At 41.0% G+C, this 24,328-nt stretch overlaps 2 protein-coding genes across 6 annotated transcripts in view; one reads left to right on the top strand and one right to left on the bottom strand.

The window, feature by feature from the left end:
- ELP1 (elongator acetyltransferase complex subunit 1) overlaps positions 1-18,114 on the bottom strand; it is a 62,421-nt gene extending 44,307 nt beyond the window's left edge. For 3 of the 5 annotated variants that reach the window (XM_089913508.1, XM_089913509.1, XM_089913510.1), the window contains exons 1-10: positions 17,168-18,114; positions 12,985-13,147; positions 12,044-12,196; positions 10,317-10,398; positions 9,568-9,648; positions 6,436-6,521; positions 4,232-4,328; positions 3,207-3,297; positions 2,004-2,127; positions 968-1,061 (exon numbers count right to left, since the gene is read on the bottom strand). In XM_089913508.1, the coding sequence (XP_089769634.1) occupies positions 968-1,061; positions 2,004-2,127; positions 3,207-3,297; positions 4,232-4,328; positions 6,436-6,521; positions 9,568-9,648; positions 10,317-10,398; positions 12,044-12,196; positions 12,985-13,134 (958 nt within the window). In that variant the 5' untranslated portion in view covers positions 13,135-13,147; positions 17,168-18,114. The remainder of the gene's footprint in view (positions 1-967; positions 1,062-2,003; positions 2,128-3,206; positions 3,298-4,231; positions 4,329-6,435; positions 6,522-9,567; positions 9,649-10,316; positions 10,399-12,043; positions 12,197-12,984; positions 13,148-17,167) is intronic. The other 2 variants (XR_016393609.1, XM_089913507.1) reach the window with 1 other exon arrangement.
- Positions 17,568-23,463, top strand: LOC111171305 (protein Abitram). Its single transcript, XM_089913541.1, has 6 exons — positions 17,568-17,800; positions 18,924-18,975; positions 19,581-19,710; positions 21,845-21,921; positions 22,001-22,070; positions 22,164-23,463. The coding sequence occupies exons 1-6, from the start codon at positions 17,704-17,706 to the stop codon at positions 22,299-22,301; spliced, it is 564 nt and encodes a 187-aa protein (XP_089769667.1). The 5' UTR covers positions 17,568-17,703; the 3' UTR covers positions 22,302-23,463.
- The last annotated feature ends 865 nt before the right edge of the window (positions 23,464-24,328 follow it).

Below are 24,328 nucleotides of genomic sequence, written 5' to 3'. Positions count from 1 at the left end.
TATACAGCAATTTAAAATGACACAGATAGATATCTGAAATGGAAAGTTTGTGACACACTGTAAAAGCAAGTTACAAAACTGCAGGTATCATACCTACATATTTAACAAAAATGAGATCATAGCTTTACTGAGATGTATACATAAAATCTGGAAGACAAGAAACTTTAAATAGTGATTATTACTGAGTGACAGAATTACGGAAGAACTATTCTTCGCATCTTTATTTTCTAATGCTTTCACATATTAAATATACACTGAAAAATACATATTTACAATTTGATTTGCAATTTAAAAGCTATAGAAGATTCTTACTTATATCTAATCTCATTTCTCTTTCACTTCCACAGTATTCCTTTGGCTAGCATTTTTATTTGCTACAGTGGTACCATCCATGAAGAGAAAGCACTGATGACTTGTGATAATTTACATGTCAACTTGGCTAGGCTATGGTGTCTAGTTGTTTGATCAAACACTAGTCTAGACGTTGCTGAGAAGGTATTCTGCGGATGTCATTAACCTTTATAATCAGCTGACTTTAAGTACAGCAGACTATCCTCCATAATGTGGATAAATCTCAACCAAAGAGTTCATAGAGCCTAAGAGCAAAAACTAAGGCCTCCCATGGAAAACGGAATTTTGCTTCAAGACCGTAACAGAGAATCTTGCCCGAGTTTCCAGACTGTGGGCCTGTCCCACAGATTTTGGACTCAAGACTGCAACATCAACTCTTCACTGAATTTCCAACCAGCCAGCTTACCCTGATTCTATTTCTCTAGAGACCCTGCCTGATACATAACTGAAATCCATCCCACCAAAAGCTAACCACTCCCTCATCTCTACCTACGCCCCTCAGTTATCTCTGATTTCCATTACAAGACTAAGTGAAAAGGATAAAGGAAACTCCATGGCCTACTACTTTCAATTACATTATATGGGGCAGGAGGCTGAGGTACTAGAGCTGTCTTACCATAGGTTTTTAGAGTGGAAATTTCTTCCCTCTGAAGGTCTTCCAGCCAAACTGCAAGCACAGTGGAATCTGCATTCCAGAGAAGGTCATTAACCTAGGAGGGAAAAAAGACCTGTCACTGGCCTTTATGTATTTACCTCAAAATCTTTATGATAGCTGAATTCCCTGCTCTCACAAGTCAAATAATCCCACACTTGAGTTGATCCCTAGCTGTAAATTACTAACCTATGGAGTTATTAAAAAAATCTCTGTCATCATATGTAGAGGACTTCAAAAAAATGCATTATGTTTAAATACTTAACCAAATGAAGGTGACATTTTTAGACAATCAAGAATATTTGAATATGGACTAGATATTAGATAATATTAAGGAATTATTACTAACTTTGTAAGGTATCATAATGGAATTGTGGTTGTATTAAGAAAAATGTTCTCAACTGTTAGAGAAATGAATATTGAAAATATGATTTTTAAAATTAAAACCCTAGGAAGTTTTTACAAAGTGTGCGTGTAGGGGGCGGGGCAGAGAGTGAAGAATAGATGAAAATAATTTTGCAGAACGCTGGTACATATCTGTTGAAAGTAAGTAATAGGTACATAGGAGTTCATTAAACTCTTCTCTCAACTTTTAATATATTAAAATTTTTACATAATTAAAAATTAACCATGATTTGTTTTCGCTCCAGTGAAGATCCAAATGGTACACAACCTCCTTAAGGTTTACATGTTAAAAATGGCAAGTATCTTTATCACTGGAAGAATTATGCTTTTGTCAAAATAAACAATAAAAACTGGCGTTTCTATTTCCTTTCTGTGTTTTATCTAGGGTGAGGAAGGAATGCTATTTCTTCTCTACAAAATCTCCTTAGGAAAAACAATTTGGTTTGTAAAAAAAAATTCAGTCATAGGAAGCCACTATTTTTATTACTGTCTACTCTGGGGCTTCTATTTACATACCCATATCAAATACAAATCTTCTTCTCTACAGCTGTGCAAAGTCCTCTAAATTTGATGGTAAAACAACTCAGGCACCTACCTTAACCTCATCTTTAAAGAAAGGAAGTGTAAAATGTCCATGGAGAAGTCCATTTTTCTCAAAAAACACAACATCCTGCTGATTGGGTTTATCTTGCGTAGATGCAATCAAACTGCCTGAGGGCCTTAAAGCAAACCCAGAGTGTTAAGAGCATCCAAAAGCTCATCCAGCTGGCTAAGAACAAGATGAAATTCAGAGAAACACTTTTTTCAGCAAAAACAAAAAGCCTCCATACAAGGAAGTTTTAAATCCCATGTTTCCTGGCAAGCAGTCACCCTAGTGTGGGGCTGTATCTGCCCAGAGGACAGAGTGCCTTTTCCTGATTTGCACAAGGGCTCTATTTGCCCACAAAGACTCACAGATTGAGACTGCACTTGGGTGACTTTTTAAAAGAACCAATAAATTATTTAAACCATTCCCAGTATAATGTCCTATAAAACCATAAACTATTTCTCTTTCAATTATATGACTTCAGCAATATTACATGCTCAGGTAGGTATTTTTAAAGACCTCTAAATCTACTGAAAACACCTTGATCGCCCCACCTTGTTTGTATTTGTCTCTAGAGTTTTAATTCAAATACATTTCTCCCTTTTCTCTGTCATCCAACTGCCACTCAAATACTGGTGGGAAACAGATGTCTAAAACCTAGAGACCTAGGTTTTGCCTATAACAATGCTGAGGCAGGAAATATTTCTTCTATCTATAATCAGGACAGCCATATATCATAAGCAGGTTGTGACCTGCACAAGGGTACTAGGCCAACAGGTGAATCGGGCCCAAATCCAGCCCGCGTGTTCCTCAGCAAACAGGTCCCCTTAGTGTGGGAGTTTGGGCAGAGAAAGGAAGCCCTTTCCCTCGTTTTCACCAAAGCTCTGCTGCCCCACAGAAATTCACAGACTGCAACTTCCCTTCGAAGCACCACTTTCTGTTTTACACAGCGGCTTCAGGCAGGCCCCGCCTATAACCTACAAAATGTGTGGGCCTTGGAATGATGAGGTCTGTGAAGCTCAGAATCTACTATTCAAACCACATTCAGACTTCAGGGAACTAAAAAAGAAAGATACAGGCTTACAGCCAAATGAGAAATAGTAATTATCTCTTTGTGTTTTATAAACACCTACATCCAGTAGGTACCACCACTCCCACCCTAGTACCAAGAAATCTCTGGCAAGAAGTTACAAGGTTTCTTCTCCCACTCACTTCCAAGCCAGAGCAGGTCCCAGTCCTGCCACAGGCTCACTGGTTGACTGTAAAGCAAACTCCCGGCTCCACACTCTGACCTTTCGAGCCCCTGTGTAGTAGAGAGAGGGAGAAAGACAACAATGGCAAAATTTAAAGCATTGTGATAAATGTTGTCAAGTCTGAACTTCCAAACACCCTCCTTATTAATAAAAACTGTCATGATTTCACAGAGCCAATTAGATGAATCTTGTTAATTCATATCCAGGGCTTCCCTGGTGGCACAGTGGTTAAGAATCTGTCTGCGGGGCTTCCCTGGTGGCGCAGTGGTTGAGAGTCCACCTGCCGACGCAGGGGACACGGGTTCGTGCCCCAGTCCAGGAGGATCCCACATGCCACGGAGTGGCTAGGCCCGTGAGCCATGGCTGCTGAGCCTGCGCATCCGGAGCCTGTGCTCCGCAACGGGAGAGGCCACAACAGTGAGAGGCCCATGTACCGCAAAAAAAAAAAAAAAAAAAAGAATCCATCTGCCAATGCATGGGACACGGGTTCGAGCCCTGGTCCGGGAAGATCCCACATGCTGCAGAGCAACTAAGCCCATGCGCCACAACTACTGAGCCTGCGCTCTAGAGCCCGCGAGCCACAACTACTGAGCCCATGCGCCACAACTACTGAAGCCCGCACGCCTAGAGCCTGTGCTCGGCAACAAGAGAAGCCACTGCAATGAGAAGCATGCGCACTGCAATGAAGAGTAGCCCCCGCTCGCCGCAACTAGAGAAAGCCCGCGCGCAGCAACAAAAGACCCAACACAGCCAAAAATAAATAAATAAAATAAATTTATAAATAAATAATAAATTTAAAAAAATTTTTAAATGCTTTAAAAAAATTCATATCCAACTGGTAGGAGGCTGGGCCAAATAGCCTCAAAGAACTCTTCTGATTCTTAGCTCTATATTCATTTAACACCTAAAGCAGCACATTGTTACCTCATGGGTGTAATGAAAGAAAACCCTCAAAGCAAAAGTAAGAAAAATTTATTTCCATACCTGTCTCTGGGCAAACAACACTCACAGCAAAAAACTGTCCATCACCACGCCAGGTAACTTGTGGTCTATGGTCATCCCAGGGCAAAGCAGACTCATGCTAAAGAGAGGAAAAAACACAAATGTTACTGGTGGCTTTAAATGGCCCAGAATCAAACAAGCCTCAGGCTATTAAAGTTAAATCTTTTATATAAAGTTTAAGCTATCTAGAAATCGGGTTTCACAAAATCCTCAGGAACCCTTCCAGAAGGGCCCTTAGACCCAAAAATCAAGAGAAAAGAACTTAAAACCAAACAAAACAAAATCTTTCTCTGGACATTAAAAAGTGGCCTCCAAGCATAACAACAGGGAAAAAGAGCTACAGATCTAGATATTAAAAATAACGAGCTAAGGAATCTATCAGGTAACTATATAAGGAAATTAATGTTTGTCTAAATTTAAGAGGGTAGTTTCATTCACTGAGTAAACTTCACAACGCTGCACAGAAGAGTTAAGAAGATGAGAGGAATGTGGGCAGGGAAGAGCCAGAGGAGATAAAGCCAGCAGCAGTGATGAAAACATGGACAAGCTCCGCATTCTGCAGCACCGAAAGAAGAAAGGTTTCCGGTGCCACTTGCATCTCAGTCCCGAAAGCCTTGAAGACAGAAGCCAGTTCTGTGGGACTGGGGACAAATGACCACCTGAGCATCCATCATCACATTCCAGTGACAGGCTAAGTCAGAATGGTGCTAGTGCCACAAACTGCACAGTAGGGAATACACAGCAGCCTAACAAGATTTATTCTCAATGAAACTGCCCTGTGGTATACACAAACTTCCTCTAGTGAAGGGTTAGGAGACAATATGAGTTACACGGAATGTAGCCAGAAATAAAGTAAGGATGGAAAATGTAATGGCAGGCAGTGTATGATTTCATCTATCCTAGAAGGTCAGCACAGGGAAATCTCCACATATAGTATAGACAAAGTGCTTCCATTTGCTCAGGCCCACATCTGGGGATTATCCTCAATTCCTCTCTCTCTCTCTTACCCTACATCTGATCTATTATCAATAAATCCTGTAGCTTTATCCTTTAAAATGTATCCAGAAAGAAGGAAAACATAGTTTCATCCAGGAAAAGAAATCAGGAAAAAAAAGACTAATATATACATATGTAGGAAAAGTATAAAAACATGCACGTGAATGATCAACAGTGAACGCAGGGCAGCAGCTCCTTCTGGGGAGGAAGGGGGAGGGTATCAGGAAGGGATACAGAGTGCTTCATTTCTGTCTGTGGTGAGTTTTTTTTTTAAATGAATATTGGTGATAATTATTCTCTATGTGAAAAAAAATAACAAAACAACTTGGCAATAAAAAAGAAAAAAGGATCTTTCTAGGATGACTCATTCCCTAAGGTCTCCAAACAGCTTGTTTTACTAGAGCAGAAGAGATCTGTCCATTACCGCCCTCTACCTGTGAAACAGAGCAGGACCCGATGGTCCCCCCAACCCCATGTCCTCAGCCTGCTTTTTGTCTGCAGAAAAACTTTAGCCAAACAGTAAGTTTAATCAGAGAAGTGAGAAAATGCAGAAACAGAGGAAAACAGTCAAAGGAGACCAAATAATAATAGTTTAGTCATTAAGCATAGTCAAGGACCTTTTTAGTTCCTCCTCAAGGGCTACAGATAATATTCTGAGCCATATCCTGTGAGCCGTCTTATAGATACTGAAACCGCCACCAGGTGGAAGAAGTTAACTATATGATGACCAGGCTGTAACCATGACATGAGCTACCACAATTCCAAGAACTGGCCTCCAAGAAATGGGAACAAGCCGACCCTGGAAGTAAAGACTAACTGTACTTAATAATCAAGATGATGCTGGTCAGACCACCGCATGACCAATTTCAAGATGACTGTCAGAGCTGCCTGTACTGTTTCTGCATGTAGCGCCCCCTCGGCCTTTAAAGCTCTTGCCCACTGGTTGTCAGGGAGGGGAGTCGGCCTTTGGACAAAAATCGCCCCCCCCAACCCTCCCACCCCCCAGTTGCTGGCATCCAGCGGAATAAAGCAAACTTTCCTTTCCACCAACCTTGCCTCTTTATTGGCTTTAGAGTGGCGAGCAGCCGGACCCCACTTTTGGTAACACCTGGATACCTAAGAGCTCCTGGTGGGTAGCAGAACTTCTATTTGTTCCAAAGAAGGTTCCTTATCCATCAGACCAATCTTACCATTTGCATCTGAAAGGCGGCTTGCCTGCCTTCTGATCCATGGAACTGCGTCTCCTTCCTGCCCCAGCCAACAGTGATGAACTTGCCTAGAGAACGAGTGAGAATATGCAAGACAACCAATAAGCTAAATAAAATAAAAGCAGTTTCATAGCTATTCTTCATGAAGTTGGGTCCTCTGAGACCTCTCAATAGATGGACCAGCAGTCAATATTTTAAAAACCTATGTTCCATATTATATACTGAAGTGATTCTGAAGACTTTGAAATGCCCTTATCTTGGAATTCGAGCTTTACTGCCATTGTATGTAAATTCCCTTGATGACAGTCAGCAATCCATCCCCACTTTACAAGGCGAATGAAACATGAAGAATCTATGCAATATGTCCACAGATAACAAAACATAAAACTCAAGAAGAGCTGGGAATAAAATTCCAATCGTAAGTTCAATCCACTAAATGTATCCAACCTCCCTGCTAGTGTTGGAGGAGATCATGATTATGGAATTCAAGCCCTGACAGAGACTGACACACCCTAGTGACAGAGGCCAAAATTAGAACACAGGGCTTCTGCCTTCCAGGCTGGGCTTCTTTCTAAATTATAATGCTGATCTTACATAAAATATAGAGTCAGTTGCTGAAATAATGCAGCCTCCTGTTCCTGAAGGTAGGATCTGGCATCCACCTATTAGAGGTACTACAGAGATGCCCCTGAAAGCATCGGCCAGATCCAGGACCCAATATTTCCCTCCTACAACTGATGCTGATTCTGACGAAGCAGAGCTGTTTATAATTTCTATAAATTATGGGTCAGCATGACCGTTTCCTGTCTGCTCTGCTTGGGCACACCCAAGTATTGCAGTATCCCAAAGCATACCTTGCTGCTGTGTACAAATAGTAGTGCCTATCCTGGTGCACACCCCTGGGCTTCTATCCGAAAGTTTCCACAGAGAGATAAAGGGTCAAGGAGCGAAGCAAGACAACTTTTCCAGTGGGATCAGACGATAAGTGGTGGAGTTACAGCAGGAATCAGCAAACTACAGCCTGCATTTGCTTTTACAAATAAACTTGTATTGGAACACAGCCATACCCATTTCTTTATGTACTATCTTAAGTGCTTTCACACTACATCAGCAGAGTTGAGTAGCTGCAACACAGACCATATGGCCTGAAAGCGGAAAACAATTACTACCCAGTTCTTTACAGAACAAGTTTGTCGACACCTGGGTTAGAAGAAAAATATCTATTCACCACTCCACAGAGTGACTTTTTGTACTGACAAATACATTTCTAAGACCTAAGACCCTGACTTGGACTCCCTCTCCTTTGATTTACTCTATTAGATTTCTTATGAAAAAGTCGGTGGGATGAGCCAGGCCCAGGGCACTTTCCCATGCAAAGATGTGTTGGTTACTACCTCTATGACTATCCTCAAAGCTAGATGCCCCAGAGTCCCACCCCGGGCCCTAGATCCAGCACCATACCTGCTCCCTGAGCAAGCACATCTAATCCCAAGATTGTAAAGATTCCCCACATGCCAATGACTCCCAGTCCACGGCTCTGGCCTCTCCTGAGCTTCAGCCCCTTCTACTTACCTGCTTTACTTGGTGATCCCATATGGCCCTTAAACAAATCCAAGAAGGAACTCATCACCCACCCCTTACAGACCAGCACTTCCCCACCTTCCCTCTCAGATACTGACATCTTTATTTCCACCACCTGAGCTTCTGGCTAGAGTCCTACTAAACTTTCTTCTTCACCTTACATACCCAAAGCCTATTTATTTCACTTTCTAAACTGGTATTTCTCAAACTAGCTAGGGCAGGAGGGGAACCATGCACACATATTCCAAAAATTTTCTCATAATTCCAAAAAATGTACTCCTATCCTCATTGAGAATCAAAATTTTCCTGCATTTTTCCCTTTTCTAGTCCACCTTCTTTATCTCTCATGTGGATTCCTGTAGCAACCTCCTACCAGATCACCCTGTCTCGTCTCTTCCCTCTCCACCAATCAATCTTGCATCATCAGAACCTTTAATGACTGATCTCCTGTAACTTCATGTCCAAACTCCCTATCAAACTTAATCAAAATCCTCCCCTTTATTTCATTCCACATCCATGTCCTGTCACTAGGCAATGCTGAAGTACTCACAGTTGCCTGAATAAGCCACGCTGTGTCAAAGGCCTCCATGAAACATCCCTGCCTTGGAATGAACTAATTCACTTGCTTGCACCACTCCCCCACCCTCAACCCTCATCTACCTAACACCAAGTCAGCCAAAACTCAGCTCAAGTTGGCCTCCTCTGGGAAGCCTTCCATCCCCATTACTCCCTTTCTCTCCTTATGCTACCCTAATACCTGCACATCCTGTTATTACTGACTCCTTAAGGGAAAAGATGAATTAACCACAGCACCAAACACACTGCTGGGTTCACACTACCTACTCAAACATTATTTCTGAACAAATTATTTTTGAATGAATAAATGAGTAGCACCTTTCTAAATGATTTCTTAGTAGAATGAGAAGTCATGAAGTTAGACCCCAGCGAAAGTTAAAATACCATCTCCCCCATCCTTCTCCTCAATCAGGCCAGCTACCTGGTGCCCTGAAGTTGGGCAGACCTTCTTACACTCAATAAGCATCTCCACTCTTCTCCTCTTCAATACTTCCACAGCCTAATGCCCATATCACCTCAGCTAGATCTTGGCAAGAAAACAATATGATGGGTCCCATGAAAATTCAGGTCTAATAAGTAGGAACAAAAATCAGCTCTCTATCCTGCCTCTCTTGTCTTCTCCCCAAAATTGTACCTCAGAAATGCTTTCCTTATTCTAGCTAGTACAGTCCTTTTCATTAAACCCCCTAACTAAGCCTGTCCTGGGGTTTGGGCAACAACTACCCAGGTGATTCTAAGCACAGATTCCTATTCCCCAAATTACTGACAAAGCCAGCTCTCAGACTTGGAGAGGCACCAGAGGTATGCCTTTTAAAATCTGGAATGAACTAAAGGAATTGGTATATCTGTCAGTGAATTAAGTTGGGGCTTAAGCTTCATAGTTCTTTGGGCATATTATGATGTGGCTATCAGTGTGCAAGACAAGTCACAAAATGGTTCAAACAAAGCTATACTTACTTTCACCAAAATCATCCTGGTGGATTTGCTGTTCCATGATTGGTTCAAACTCTTTTGTCATCATAATTAGGGTCTGTTGACCTTGGAGGAGCACAAACAAGAATGATTTTGTTCTCATTTAGCATATCTGCCATTCTGTTAAGTATCTACAGCATTGGAAGCTACTGAGCTGGAGTGGAGGAGTTTATAGTCAAAACAGGGAAGACAGAATTTATTCAAAATGTTCTGACTCTCATTTTTTAAAAAAAGTTTTGACTGGGTAAGTCACCTAGTACTTATTTTCAGCTATTTATGAATGTCAAGCTAACATTAAAGTCCACATAGCCCTCTTCCACTAACTTCAACGATTTAGTCAGCAAGGTATCTCTTCAAATGTATACCTCATCAGGGTGCTAGTTTGCAGAAACTCATCTGGAATGAAAAGACTTAAGGGAAAAAAATAGGACTGGGAGAGCAGTTCTTAGAATCAGTTTATTTTATGTAGCAACTCTTCCTTTTAGAGTAGGTTAAATATTGTTGACATTTTAAACCATAGCTATGGACCTTAGCAGCAACTTTTTAAAACAATATATTAAGAAGTAAAACTTAACTCAAAAACACCACATTCCCTATAGATTATCATGTTGGTATCCTTGTTCCAAGAAATGGTTTTTTTTGAAACTTAAGCACCCTAAAACTTAAGCCTGTGAGATATTAGGAGTCATGTTTTATAAAAGTCAAGAATTAGGGACCAGTAGTGACAGGCTTACCTGTGGCAAGAAGCACCAGCTCTTGGTCAGGACTCCAACTCATGACAGAGATACCACTGGCTACACTCCCGACACATTCCAGCTGAGAGAGACATTTTAAAATGTTAAGGGAGATATGAAAATATAAGCATCTCCATAAATATTTACTATGACCTTAATCAAAACAATTAAAGCACACAAAGGTGAAATTATTCAGTGAACATTTATTCAGTAACAGGTATTAAAAGACCAGGCATGATACAGACCATAGGGACTGGAAGTGACTACGGCCACTCCATTCCTCCCGTTAAGGAGATAAAAGATGCCTCTACAGCAGGGTTAGGGATGTAACTGAGGTCTCTGGGAATTAAGTGGGGGCTCAGGACAGAGACTGACAAGTGGCCCAGGACAGTCCAGGAAAGCTTCTCGGAGGAGGTGCTTTGAAGGGTAGGAATAGGGCCAGGAGGAAGAGACTGGGGGGGAAATGTGCAGTTAAAAAGAGCACTTAAAAATCAGCTGCAACTGTAGAGCCTAAGGTATACATATACACAGGAACGGTGGGGGTGGGAGGTGAGGCTAAAAAGGAATTTGGTGAACAGTGAGAGGTCTTATACGGCACAATAAGGAATATGGATTGTGTCTTGCAGACATTGTGATGCCACAAATGTGAAGGATCAGCACCGTCTGGTGGAGACCGATGGATTGGAGGAGCTCAGTAATTAGGAAAACGTTCTACAAAATGTTTTGAAAGTAAAAGCATACCTTTTAAATGTGAGAAATACTAAGTAAGTTATACTTGATGGCTTTGCTATTTCTCACCATGAACTGAGAATAAGATTTATTGTTGTACTAAATGGAACCGTTAAAAGCAAAGGTGCCAGATTTAGACTGCCAGGGTTTAAATCTCACCTGATAACTGTTTGACCTTAGCCTAGTCATTTAAGCCCTCTGTGCCTCAATTTCCTCTTTTGAAGAACGGAAAAACAACAATCTACCTCATAAGGTTGTAGTGAAGATTAAATACAATTCTGCATGAAAAACACTTGAAAAAGTGCCTGGCACATTGTAAACATTTAATAAATGTCAGCTGCTATTATTATCCTATGATTAGTAATATGACTTGTGATACATCCATGTTAAAGAGATCACAACTAAGGGAGTAATCAACAAAGTTTAAAAAGCTGTCAAGAAGGTGAGGATAGAAATCCAGAAACTAAGCCTTATGCTAAGTAGAGAAGGAGGCAAATGGTTGAAATCTATCTTCGCTGGCAGTCATAAAATGTGCACATAATGATAGCATTATCACCTTAGCACCTGTAGTTCAGGGACTCTTAAAGTTAGCCAACAAGGAGAGGCTTATTCAGCATTCATAAAAGAAAATGTAAGCCATATAAACATTTCAAAGACTTCATAAATTGAGAAATAAAAGTTACAACTCAGGATCAGATATACCATACAAGAATGGCCAGATTTGGGTTTTTGTTAAGTTCTTATTTGGAATGTTCTGATTGTTCTAATTAATAAATGCAATAGACAAAACTGAGTTTTAGAAGAATCCTGAAATATAGCTAAAGCCATGTCAACAATTTTCTGTAAAGAATTATATAATGCAAAGACTTTAATTTGCAAAATGCTTAAATATTATGGCTCCTGACATTTTAAACTTCTACGAAAAACTAGTGACATGAAACAAAAAAAGGCGTTTGAGGATGTCTAAGATTTCCTACTCACTGATCTCTTCCACTTACCTGGTGTGTGTTGAGATTGCAAAGTAGGACATCTCCAGAAGCTGTGGCCACACACACAGACTCGTGATCCAGCAACTCCTGAATACCAACAATGCAGCCACTTCCATCCTCTGGGAGAAAGCCTTCTGCCACCAGAGGAATTTCATTTTTCACCTTTCACCAAAACAAACAAATAAGCAAATTAAGCCAATCTACTTTCAAGAACAATTCATCACACTTCCAGAAATACTTTTTAATGCTTCTTTTATAATACAAAAGCTTTCAAAAATGTTTTTTTCCTAGATTAAAACCCAAACTTTCATTTGAGAAATTTCACAGCACTACCATCTTTAACACAAAACACAGTTCATGCGACCTTTGTGCCAAGCAAACATAAAAGCCCGGTATCTTTGAAAATATCCAATAAAACATGAAGCTAATAACTATGATTTTCTAAAATGTATACAGTATGGGGAAAAGGGACTAAGAATGTAATCACCTAAAATACATTAGTAGCAGAATATAATTAAGGGAAGGTATCAGAATCAACCTAAAGAGCTTTTCAATATACATATGCTCAAGCTCCAGAAGTGAAGATTCTGATGTAGTTGGTATGAGATGGAGACTGAAAAAATTTAAAAAGCCCTACAGGAAATTTTCACCTGCATTCCCACTTGAGAACTGTTAATAGATAGTATTTACATGGTAGAAAGGGTAAAAAGTAGGGCACCCCACAAAATACAATGTCAAAGCTTTGCCAGCTTAGATTAAAACAGAAGCAGACTAAAAGACAGGGTACTAGTTATGTCTAATATGACATCAGTATAAAGCGAAGGGAGCATTCATTTGGGGGGCACGTAAATTCAGAAAGATTTAAAGGAAAGACTATTTGGGGAAGCAAGTTTGGAAAAAGACAAGTCAAGAGTCATGCCAAGTGCTAGCACCCTCCATCAATAACTCACCTCTCTTATGACAGGGTCTACTTCTATCAGTCCATGTTCTGAGCCAATGAGCACTGTGTCCTGTTCAGTTCGGAGAGAGAAGCACTGAGGTTTCCCTGGAGCCTGAATATCCCTGAACTCCAAGCTCCGAAATAACTTTAGATTTCTCATGATGAAGCGACTCCTGAAAGAAAAGTACAAATATCTCTTGATGAAACTTTAATTTCTCTGAGAAATAGAAACAGCTTAGTAGTGATAAATCACACTCCAATATAAGCAAAATGATTCAGGGAGCAGAGAAGTTAGAATAACCAAGAAAAAAAAGATCTAATCTGAACCCACACAGAGATGAGTGGTAGCAATCTAACCAACTGTGTATATCTATGGTCTACAAATTGAGGCTGTGAAATCTATTTTACGTTCTCACTCTTTGAAAGAGGCAAGATTCTCAACTTCAGAGTTTTTTCTTCAAAAAAGATTTAACATCAGTTATCCTGAAGGAAAGTTGAGAAGAATGCAATGAATGAGAAAACATTTTATTTTGCACATGAGGATATTTTATAACTTGACAGATTTACAAAATAATATAAAAATCCACATATATACTGGCAGTTGAAGAAAATAAAATTACTTTAATATCACCAACTACATTTATTTATAAACTGGCTCTATATCTTCATTAAAAAATTAAAATTGAAATCAAACATAGAAATAAAGAAAAGCAGTTATGGGACTTCCCTGGTGGTACAGTGGTTAAGACTCTGCACTCCCAATGCAGGGAGCCCGGGTTCGATCCCTGGTCAGGGAACTAGATCCCACATGCATGTCGCAACTAAGAGTTTGCATGCCACAACTAAGGAGCCCATGTGCCGCAACTAAGAGCCCGCCTGCTGCAACTAAGGAGCCCAAGTGCCACAACTAAGACCCAGCACAACCAAATAAATAAATAAATATTATTTTTTAAAAAAAGAAAAGCATTTATTGTTCTCAGGGAGAAAGAAGACACTATGAAATTACAACAGTATACTTCAAAACGATGACCAACAATTCGAGGAGCTTCATAACCTGATATAACTACTTCACATTACTCCACTTCACTGGCCTGATTTTCACCAGGGCAGTAGAAAAGCTGAGAAAAGAACGATCAATAGGAAATCTACCTTGGTCTGACAAAATCAGACTTGTTTTAACGTATAACATTACCTAAGAGGAAAAAAAAGTTAATGTGCTGTATATTTCTATCCAGACCTCTTTAAGGTTTATACCGTAATTGGAAGTCCCTAACTTATATTAGGGGTGACAATTACACAGACCACACTGGCCTTCTTGTCACCTTAATCCAAGGTGAATTCTCTCATCTTGCATTTCCTACTTATGACAATGAAAGAATAAACATGAATTAATCCTTATACTACATAGCAGATAAAATGTTAAGTGTAGTAGAGTGAGATAACATAAAATGTGGGTTAAGAGGAAGGCAAGCCCACACGGTGGAAGTGAGGAAGAGAATCATGGCAAACAATGGTTTTGTGCGCTTTCATGACAGTTATATTCAAAAACTTCTAGAAATTATTCGAACCTGTATTATACCATACAGACTTTTTATTTTGATCTAATTCTATATAGAAAGCTTGGGTTTTTGAAAGCATATAAAAATTACATTACCTTTCATCTTTAAATAACATTAAGACGACCACTGACATAGATCTGAAAGGATGGGTGGATTTGAGATGAGAGGATGTCTGGCTAGAGGGGAGTAAACATGGGACAGAGCAGTAAGAGGTGAAAACAGGTGACAGAGGACCAGATGTATTTCAACCTGGTTTAGCTAATAATAATTCTGTTGTAATTGTTGCCATGATCAGAGCATCAAAATGTCTCCCTGTGAACTTGGATTCTATTCACCAACAATCCGTGGAGCTCTGGGGTCCGTGAACCCCAGCATAAGAATTTGGAAGGCAAAGGCAGAAGGAGCTGAGGAGGACTCCCTTTTTCCTGTTACCTTGCTGTTTCAGTCAATGTCACCCCAGCAATGGGCCTTCATCCTTCCAGGGGCCCTTAGTCCTACCCTCTGGCACTCCCATGACTAGCATGATAACAACCACCCCAGAGGTACCAGCACTAACCAGGCAGGTACTCCCTCCAGGTGCCTGAAATCTAGTAACATGGAGCTCCTCCTCTGAATTCCAGAGCTATCAACACCAGCTTTCCAATGCCCCTCCTCCCAGGTCATGATAACCCCAATGGCTTCCCTTGTTTTGATCCTCAGACCTAGCTAAGTGTTGTAACTGCTTTCAGCAGTTTACTTTTTTAATTACTTCACTGCTCCCTTTTGCTTTTTGCTCCTCCAGCAGGCATTTAACCAATTCTTCGTATTAAATTCTGTTGAAATACTGTGTGGTTTCTACTTTCCTGACTGGACCCTAACTGACAAACATATCAAACGACCTGAGTTCTCAAATCACTGAGCTTTCAAAATCACCGGCCAAGTGTCACAGGGAAGAACCTTTTGTATTCTATTACAAGTTAATCACTAAAGGGATGCAGCCTATAAGCTAAAATTATACATAATGACCCAACTCTCAGAACCCTGACTCCCAAGTAATGAGCATTAAGCTAAAATACTTTTATTTAGCTCACAAGAAACATCCTGACCAGGCCCACCTGTGAATGCCTGCAGGGAGGAAGAAATTAACACATCCCCTCTGGAGGCTGATGGGAACCAGGAAATGTTTGACTTTACTCCCTCCCCTTTTAGTATAAAAGAAGCCTTAATTCTAACTCAGGCAAGATGGGTCTTTGGGGGCACGAGCCCACCATCTTGGTTTGCTGGCTTTCCGAATAAAGTCGTTATTCCTTGCCCCAACACCTCGTCTCTCGATTATTGGCCTGTAGTGTGGTGAGCAGTGCGAGCTTAGGCTTGGTGACACAAGGGCAGCTCATCATTCATCGCCCTCCTCCCCAACCCTTCCAGCCTCAAAATGAACTTCTCTAAAATTTCACACCTATCAGCCTTATTCCCTTACCTTCTCAGAAGTGTCCTACTCTTTTTCAAGACCAGCAAAGGAGAACCCTCCAAACTCCCCCAGGACCTTGGCTTATTGGTACCCTTTCTTTTACATCTGCAATCTCCAACTCCCCTGCCCTCAAATGACTCATCCTTTCTCAGCCCTTAAATGTGCTAAAGATCTCTCCACACCATAGATCAATTCTGGATCCTCTCTGAAATTTCTGACAACTCCTCTATTTTCTTCCTTTGCTCCTTCATCCATCCACCTCTTGGCTAATTATCATGCCCATGACCACAAGTACCAAACAGATCACTAATATGCTTAGTAGATCTAAACGTCCAGCCCTGACCCTCCCTAAACTGAACACTCAACTCACATTTTCAACCTCCTGCTGTTACCACAAGGATTTCTCAAAAAGCACATCAAATGCAACCTGTTAAATGAAGTACCTGCTATTCTCCACCAAACTAGTTTCCCCTCTGGGGACATGGCATTCCTACTTTCTCTGTCCTCCAAGCTGAAACTGTGTCTGCTTCCCTTTTGCCCACACTTTCACAGTAAACTATTCACTGGTTACTGCCCTGCCTGTCAATGTTCGGTTTGAATCCTTTTACACAGTACCGTAATCCTACGATCCGGTTTGTGGCCTACATCATATACCGACTGAGCACTTGCTAAGTGCTAGTTCTGGACAAGAGATGACTGACAGTTACTGCCTCCTCAGAGGTCACAGCTTAACGGGGGAGAGGGCCACATAAGATACCATATTACATGGAGATGCACGGGGACAACACCTCCAAGGAAAAGTTGCAGATGCGAGAAGGGACTCGCAGCACACCTGAACTTCTATTACCGTCAGCTTCTATCATGCATTGTTGCGCTTTAATTGGTGCATTACTTGGTTCGGCAACTGCAAGGAATCCGAAGACTGGGTAAGTGTGCAGCTGGGGGAGAAGCATATCATTCCCCCTCCTGCCGCGCCGCGCAGAGCCCTCTGAGGGCCGTGGGTGCAGCAGGCGGCGAGTCTGCAGAAATTGAACTCAAGGAGCTCAGAGGCGGTCAAGCCGCACTTCACTCCCAGACCAGCAGCAGGCAGCGGTTGGGCGCTAGGGGGTCCCCTTCATCAGGGCACCCTCTGGCGGACAGGGCCCGTTTCCATGCCCCCACCCCAGCTAGGCCGCTCGAACGCTCACCTACGCCGCGCTCTGAGGAAACGCAAACAGCGGTGCGTCCGTCCAGGGCTGCGCACGGGCCTCTCCCTGACCGTGCTTCTGAGCTCTCACGACGCGCACTGGGTCTCCGGGCCGCCAGGCCGCTCGACCCCTCCGGTAATGGTGAAGCCAGGCGGAGGCGCGACCTGCGAAGCATGTACTAGCAAGCGAAAAGCCCGACACACGCCGAGCGCCGACGGAGTGACGTCGTGAGTTGGAGAGGGCGCGGCCTGCCTTCTCCGTCTCCCCCCAAAAATATATGTGGAGCTGCGCTGGCCACCGCCCCCTATCCCTACATCCTCCTTCCCAGCCTATTGTATTTGACCCCCGCCTTGACGTCAGACGCCAAAGCTCAGTTAAGTGGGGCCGGTGGGTGGAGCCTGCGGAGCCTGGGGAGCAGCGCGCGTGCGCCCAGCGCGCGTGTCTCGGCTACACGCCGGAAAGACACCTTCCTCCGTAGCAAGCGGGAGGAAGAGTACAGGTCCCAGGAGGCGGGGTTTGCAGCACCCGAGGTCGCGATGGCTACCGAGCCCGATCCCCCTGTGGCCGCCTCAGCTGGCGAGCCTGCGGTGCCGTCGCTTGTGGATCGTTACTTCACTCGCTGGTACAAAGCGGGTAAGTGGAGAATGATGTCAGTCTCTTCTGGGCCCAATTTGTCCGACAGTATAGGGACTATGATGAGAGATCATAAGCCACACGCACCTTCCCCAGCGCTTCCTCCCCACGTCAGAAGGAACTGGATCTCTCTGTTCCTCTGTAGGCCAAGGGAATGGCATTTGCAAGGACGTGGAAAACAGCAGGGTGCATTCTGGGTAGGGCGAGCGCAGTGCGAGTTCACGAGGGTGGGTCGCTTGCGGGAAGATGGTAGACTAAGGTGAGATCCCCGAGGGAGACAGGAGCTGGATTGCAATCTCCTTGAGTGCCTAAAGGGATTTGAGGGGCTCAGTCCTCCAAGAAGAGGCGATACATAAAATGATTTAAATGGTACCGGTCTAAACTAAGGTAGAGGCATAGGGATGGAGAGGAGAGGGTGGGTTAGAATAGAGGCATTTAGAAAGCAGAATCTACAGTTTTACTTAAAGGAAGTCGCTGGTATTACACATTTGCCACTTAGAAGCAGGTATCCTGTTGTACAGCTTTGTGTACCCAGCAAATATCAGCGATGAGAGCATCGTCGGGGACCCTCCTGGAACCCAACTTGCTCCCATTCATTTAGGGATAATAGGTGTACTCATCTTTTACAGCACTGAACTATTTTACAATAGCATACGTTTTATTAGCCAGACTTAGTGTAACCAATGTCCGGTTTACCCTGGATTGAGGTGTTTTCGGGAATCCATTACTTTCAACACTAACATCAGGACAGTCCTGAGCGAACCAGAATGAGTTAAGTCTCTCTAAAATTGACCGACAAAGCATGCTACCAAATTAAATGAATACATTACTAATCATTTTTTTTCTAATAGAAATGATTGTACTCATTTTAAAGTGAGGATAAAAAAAGGTGGAGCGAAGAGTTAATCATCATTTTAACATTGAATGAATGATTCCATCTGGACCAGATGTCTTTAAATACTTTATGGTCAGCCTTTAGGTATATCTTTTTGAGTAATGAAGGGATACCAGTGATATATGTGTCCCGCCTTCATAATTAACTACGTCTATGAACCAAAGAAAGTACTACACAGTGGTAGTAAATATTGACTCAACAGCCGTCAGACTCATTCATTTTTTCTAGATGTCAAAGGAAAACCCTGTGAGGACCACTGTATACTCCAACACTCTAACCGGTAAGCAAATTGGGAATTTTAAATGATCAAAAAAAATTTTTTTCTGTCATTGTAGCCTGGTATGGTCTTGTATTGAATAAATATTCATTAAATGATTATCTTCCACTGTATTGAGATGGTATTATTTATAGTAGGAGTTTGGTTGACAAGAATGAGTCTTTCAGTGCCTAAGCTAAACAAATAAACTTGCTTACCCAAACATCCAAATGGAGGACCACATCCTCAGTCGGCTACTACCTCAAGAAACCAGCCTGTGCCTAACCACTGAAGTGGCCAAGCCCGTGGAGAGGGCTAGTGTAGAAGCACAGATGGTATCCTGTCCATACCGGCATGCCTTACTTTTCTCTCTTCCTCCTCCGTGCTGTCTAAACACCTGTGGTACGCTTCCCTTTTGAGGAAGGAAATTCAGTCCCATTTCCTCCATTTTTATTACAGCATTCTTCTCTTCAGGTAAGCTCCAATAGTAGCCAGAGGAAAATGGGGGGAAATGATAGGCTGACTAAACAAATGTCAGCTCAGCTCTTCTTGTGCCAGTAGGAATACTGTGTTATAGGAGGAAGAATCATACCAAGCAATAATACAGGATCAATTTTTGCTCCTCGTAGAATATGTGTCATCACACTGGCAGGATCCCATCCAGTTCTTCAAAGTGGAAAAGTAATTAAAAGCATTTCCTATCAAATCAGTACCAACTGTAGCAGACTTCAGAACAAAGTCTCTGGGAAATTTAAGCGGGTATGTTCCTGTATTTCTCTACTTAAATCCTCTATTGTCATAATAATGGTAAAGCCAGCCAGTCTTAGAACCCAGTAATATATGCTCAGCATACTTCCCTGGCAGTTAGAGATGATTTTAAGAATACTTAAGCTCTAAAGAAATTCTCAGGCCAAAAAAATGAGGTATTTCAGAAGGTATATTATCTGTCATATTCGCTTCTGGGCCACCATCCCTATCATCCCCAGGATGAAGGATGGAGAAGGTGGGCCTTTGAAAGAACAACACTAATACCAATATAACAAGATATTTTGTCCCTTCCTGTTTTAAGCCAGTATTTCGAATTCTATAAAATATAGATGATCAATACTTCTTTATCATAAATTTTCACATGTGAACTTAAAAGTAAAAATAAAGTCCTGAGGTAGTGAAAAAAAATCAATCTGGGAAAATATACAGTATTTGCTTCGTATCAGTTGCCATTCCTAACTCATTGCCAATTTAATACATATCTACTACACCCTCTACCTCCACATAGTGTTTAGTTATAGAAAATGTTACCTGTGCCCTCTACAATTCTAGGCAAGATGGACATTTTACTGTTAAAGGAGGGTATCACACCAAGGACAACTCAAAACCATACTAAACTATCCTGACAAACCCCCTGGAAAGGAAAGTTTCAGTGGATGATTTAGGTCCTTCATTTACTGAGTTCATACTAAGAGTTCCTGCTAATTACCTCACTGTTCTGGAAGACCCTTGTTTACACTCCCCTTTGTAGGCCTGAAGGCCCCTAATAACCTGCCTTATAATTAGTGATTTTTCCTCACTCAGGAAGCAAGTGGACTTTAAAAAGCATGGACCATTCTTAAAAGTCTACAAATTACAAGTAAAACAGTTAGTGCTTGTGATGTTCCTGTGATCAATCTTTGTCCAAACTAGTAACACTGTTGTTACTACTGAGGAACAGAGAGGGACCTGCACATGGAACCCACTGTAGATAAGCTTTGATCGCATCTCAGCACTGCCCATCATTTATTCTCCCAAGGGAGGTGACCAAAAAGGGTTAAAACACTTCTTTCTGACACAGAGCCAGTGATAGACAAACCATCTGGGACAAATCCCCAGCCCCTCCTCCCAAAAGTGGGGAGTCACACTGACTAGTCTTTTGAAAGGAAGTACCCACAGGCAGAGGAGTGAAGCGCATGCAGTAACACCTGAATGCTGTCTAATAAAGTTGTGAGTGGGAAAGAGGCCGTAAAGAACAGCATCTTGACCTCAGATGTTCACTGCAGTAAAAATTCCTGGGAAAAAAGAGCAACACATGAGACATGCTTGCATCCATTTCTCATGAGCCTCCTTGTACTGGGTTGGCCAAAAAGTTCGCTCTGGTTTTTCATGTTAGGGAAAATCCTGCATGAACTTTGTGGCCGACTTGATAGATATTTGTCAGAACCTCCCCAGATATATCCATACAGTGGAGTACATGAAAGTATAACCGTGCCACAACATTCAAACAGACATATGTCAAAATGTAGTATTTGCTAGCGGGTTATAGGATAATGGGTAAGTTACTCTATATGCTACTTAAAACTTTTCTGTTTTCCAAATTTTCCTCAAATTGCTTTTTTTAAAATTAGAAAAATATCCCTTCTCCAGAAAGTCTCAGTGATTGACCTAATAAAGAAGTTCCTTTCTCTATTAAGTTCTGATATAAAAATAAGGCAGGAATCTTAATGAAACTAACTTTATACAATATTGCGATCATTCTCTATAATGTTGAATTTTATATTATGCATATTGGTAAGATTTTCCTACCCTTTTGAAGTCTTTACACTTGGCTATGTGCAGCTTTCTCATGTACAGTTAAATATAAAGTATAATAAGTTAAGATAAAATATATTCTTAATATGTAACTAAACTATTATCACATTTGTCTTAGTCTGCTTTTTACCCTAGAGCCTAGGATGGTGCCTAGCCTATAGAGGCATTTAATATATAAATATTTGAATAAATGAATGGTTTTTCTGTACTTAAGTCATTTTTATTTAAAACACTAATTCCAGGAATATATCCTATTGTAACTCTGAGGGCTGCCTCACAAAGAAAAGTGAAAATGTACATCAATTCATTTTTTCTTCCCTTTTATTATCAGGGGGCACAGTTTCTAACAGAACTTGCACCTCTGTGTAAGATTTACTGCTCTGATGGAGAAGAATACACCATATCTAGGTGAGTTACTTTTTAACCACAATTTTGGAGAAACAAAGAAGATAATATTTTTCTTCAAAGCAATATTTTCTTTAAATAGCTGTGTTAGAGGACGGTTGATGGAAGTGAATGAAAACATTCTCCATAAGCCATCTATTCTTCAAGAGAAGGTAAAAGGGTCTGGGGAAGTGAGATCCCATCCACACACTTTTTACCCGATTTTTTACCATTTGACAGTATTAAATATTCTATTTCCCTTCTAGCCATCCACCGAAGGATACATTGCAGTTGTGTTGCCCAAGTTTGAAGAAAGTAAAAGCATAACAGAAGGGTTACTGACACAAAAACAGTATGAAGAAGTCGTGGTGAAACGCATCAATGCCACAACAGCGACCTCATGAGGATTAAGACTGAGTGAAAACAACAGGGCATTCTTATTCTTACCTGGCCTACCAGTCAGTGCACTAAGGAAGAACCAGAGATGCTGAAGCATACTTCACACCCAGCCATCCGCAGGGAGGCCTGATTGAAAACCTGACCTAGGTTTCCTTCTTTGTCTTGCATAACAAGCCTTGATTCCATTTTGTCTTCAACCTCCCAGATCTGCCTGCCCACGTACTCACTCTGTTCTTTTGCTTTTCTCTTTCTAACAACTGGCAAGTGAGAGGCGTTTTTCTGATTAAAAACCAACAAAAAAAGCACTTTGAGGAAAATTTGAAAAAGACAGAAAACACAGCAAAATAAAAAATAATTTACCCATCATCCTGTAACCCGTTAGTAAATACTAGGTTTTGATGTGATTCTGTTTGAGTATTATGTCATGGTTATTGTTTTTGCCTCAATTTTCCATCACTTTGAAGTTGAAAAACAACAACTGGCCTTTCTTACCCAATCTGCTTCAGTGTGACACGACCAAAACGTCTGGTCCCACCCCTTCTGCCCCAACTCCCCCGCTCAGGTTGCTGGGAAGAGGCAGGGTGTAGAGTGTACCTTCTCTATGTCTATGGGTCGGCCTTCAACTCTGAACAATGTAGCACTGTAACACTGGTTTCTTAATGAGGGACACATGAAGAGGCTTTGAAAGGGGCTTTGCTAACATGGAAGTATCAATATTATAATGCTGTATGAAGTAACATGTGCATTTGTGGTCACTCAGTCTCACACTCTAGTTACAGGGTAACCAGCAAAGAAGTTCCCGAGAGGTTCCTGGAATTCAAAGACACACATGCTTTTGAACAGAACAAAAGCTTTCACATCATTTAAACAATAAACGAAAAACTATGAATTCATGGTTTAAGATTGTATACTTGTTTACATTGAATTTCAAATAAAAGGACTTTCCACATTGGTATTTTTCCTTAAGAGCTGCAACATATACATACATATAAACATTTCTGTTTTTAAATAAAACAATTATCCTTGAGTATAAATTCTTTTAGTTCTCCATCATCTTTTGCTGTTCAAGTCATGTTATCCCTTCCCTACCCCTACTTGCATTTAAATAAGAGAATATTCTCATTTGAGTTATGTAAAATATTTTGTAAATAAAATTTTAAAATTATTTTTGACTCGCAAGGAAACTTCTTTTAACCCTAACTCTCCCCTAAGTATACCCAGTGGACATGATACAGGTAGTAACTATAGAAACATCTACTCTGATAGTGCTATGAGCTGAAAGTGTAAGCACAAACCAGCAAATTCCCATTTCAGGTAGCACAAATGGTTCCCAAAGGTGTCATAAAACAAAGATACTAAAGATAGTAAAAGAATTATATATCTATTTACATATAACATTACCTCACATCATTTTCCCATTATTTCCATTGTAATTTAAAAGAGTATTTTGGTTTCAGGGCATAAAAATCATGTTTGATGATTTTTATAAAGAAATATTTTATAAAGGTCATAACCAAGCTGAGTGCATCCCATTTTCTCTCCAAGGCCTATAGTAAATTCAAGTTTCCTTCAATAAAATATTGACTAGCTAACTGGTGGTTCTTCAGGATCTTGTGAACATTGACTGTGATGGCTGACCCAGATGCCGATCATCAGACGAGCCTACAGAACTACTGCCATTCGGCAACTGACATGTCCCGTTAGATTTCAAAATAAATTTCAGAGCATCGGGATACAAGCACAAAAAACAAAGTTAACTATACTACACCATAAAGACAGAACTTATAACCAGATCCTTCAATCAAAACCCACCCCACAAAAACAAAAGCTTTAAACCCTAAAATTAAAAAGACTAAAGTCATTTATTTAATGAATATTCCAAAGGCACATATGTATACTTACTCAAATTATTTTGATCAGCTTAGTTCAATTGTTCTCTGTGTTCTATCTTCTGTTCCATCAGTTACTACTGAGATGTACAAAGACTGCTTTTTAAGCCAGTAAAATAAGCTTAGGATTCCAGCTAATATTC

This window comes from Delphinapterus leucas, chromosome 6 (genome assembly GCF_059928025.1).
Source record: "Delphinapterus leucas isolate spDelLeu-1000000601 "Yukka" chromosome 6, BTC_Dleu_Yukka2, whole genome shotgun sequence".
NCBI classification, from domain to species: Eukaryota; Metazoa; Chordata; class Mammalia; order Artiodactyla; family Monodontidae; genus Delphinapterus; species Delphinapterus leucas.
Note: the sequence above shows the minus strand (reverse complement) of the source record. Positions and strands in the feature narration are given on the sequence as shown.

Excerpts from the sequence above, each read along its gene's own strand:
- LOC111171305 (XM_089913541.1), top strand. The coding sequence starts at position 17,704 with ATGGCTACCGAGCCCGATCCCCCTGTGGCCGCCTCAGCTGGCGAGCCT. Across the intron at positions 19,711-21,844 it reads TCTCTGGGAAATTTAAGCGG|GGGGCACAGTTTCTAACAGA; the intron begins GTATGTTCCTGT and ends TTTTATTATCAG. Across the intron at positions 21,922-22,000 it reads GAAGAATACACCATATCTAG|CTGTGTTAGAGGACGGTTGA; the intron begins GTGAGTTACTTT and ends TTCTTTAAATAG.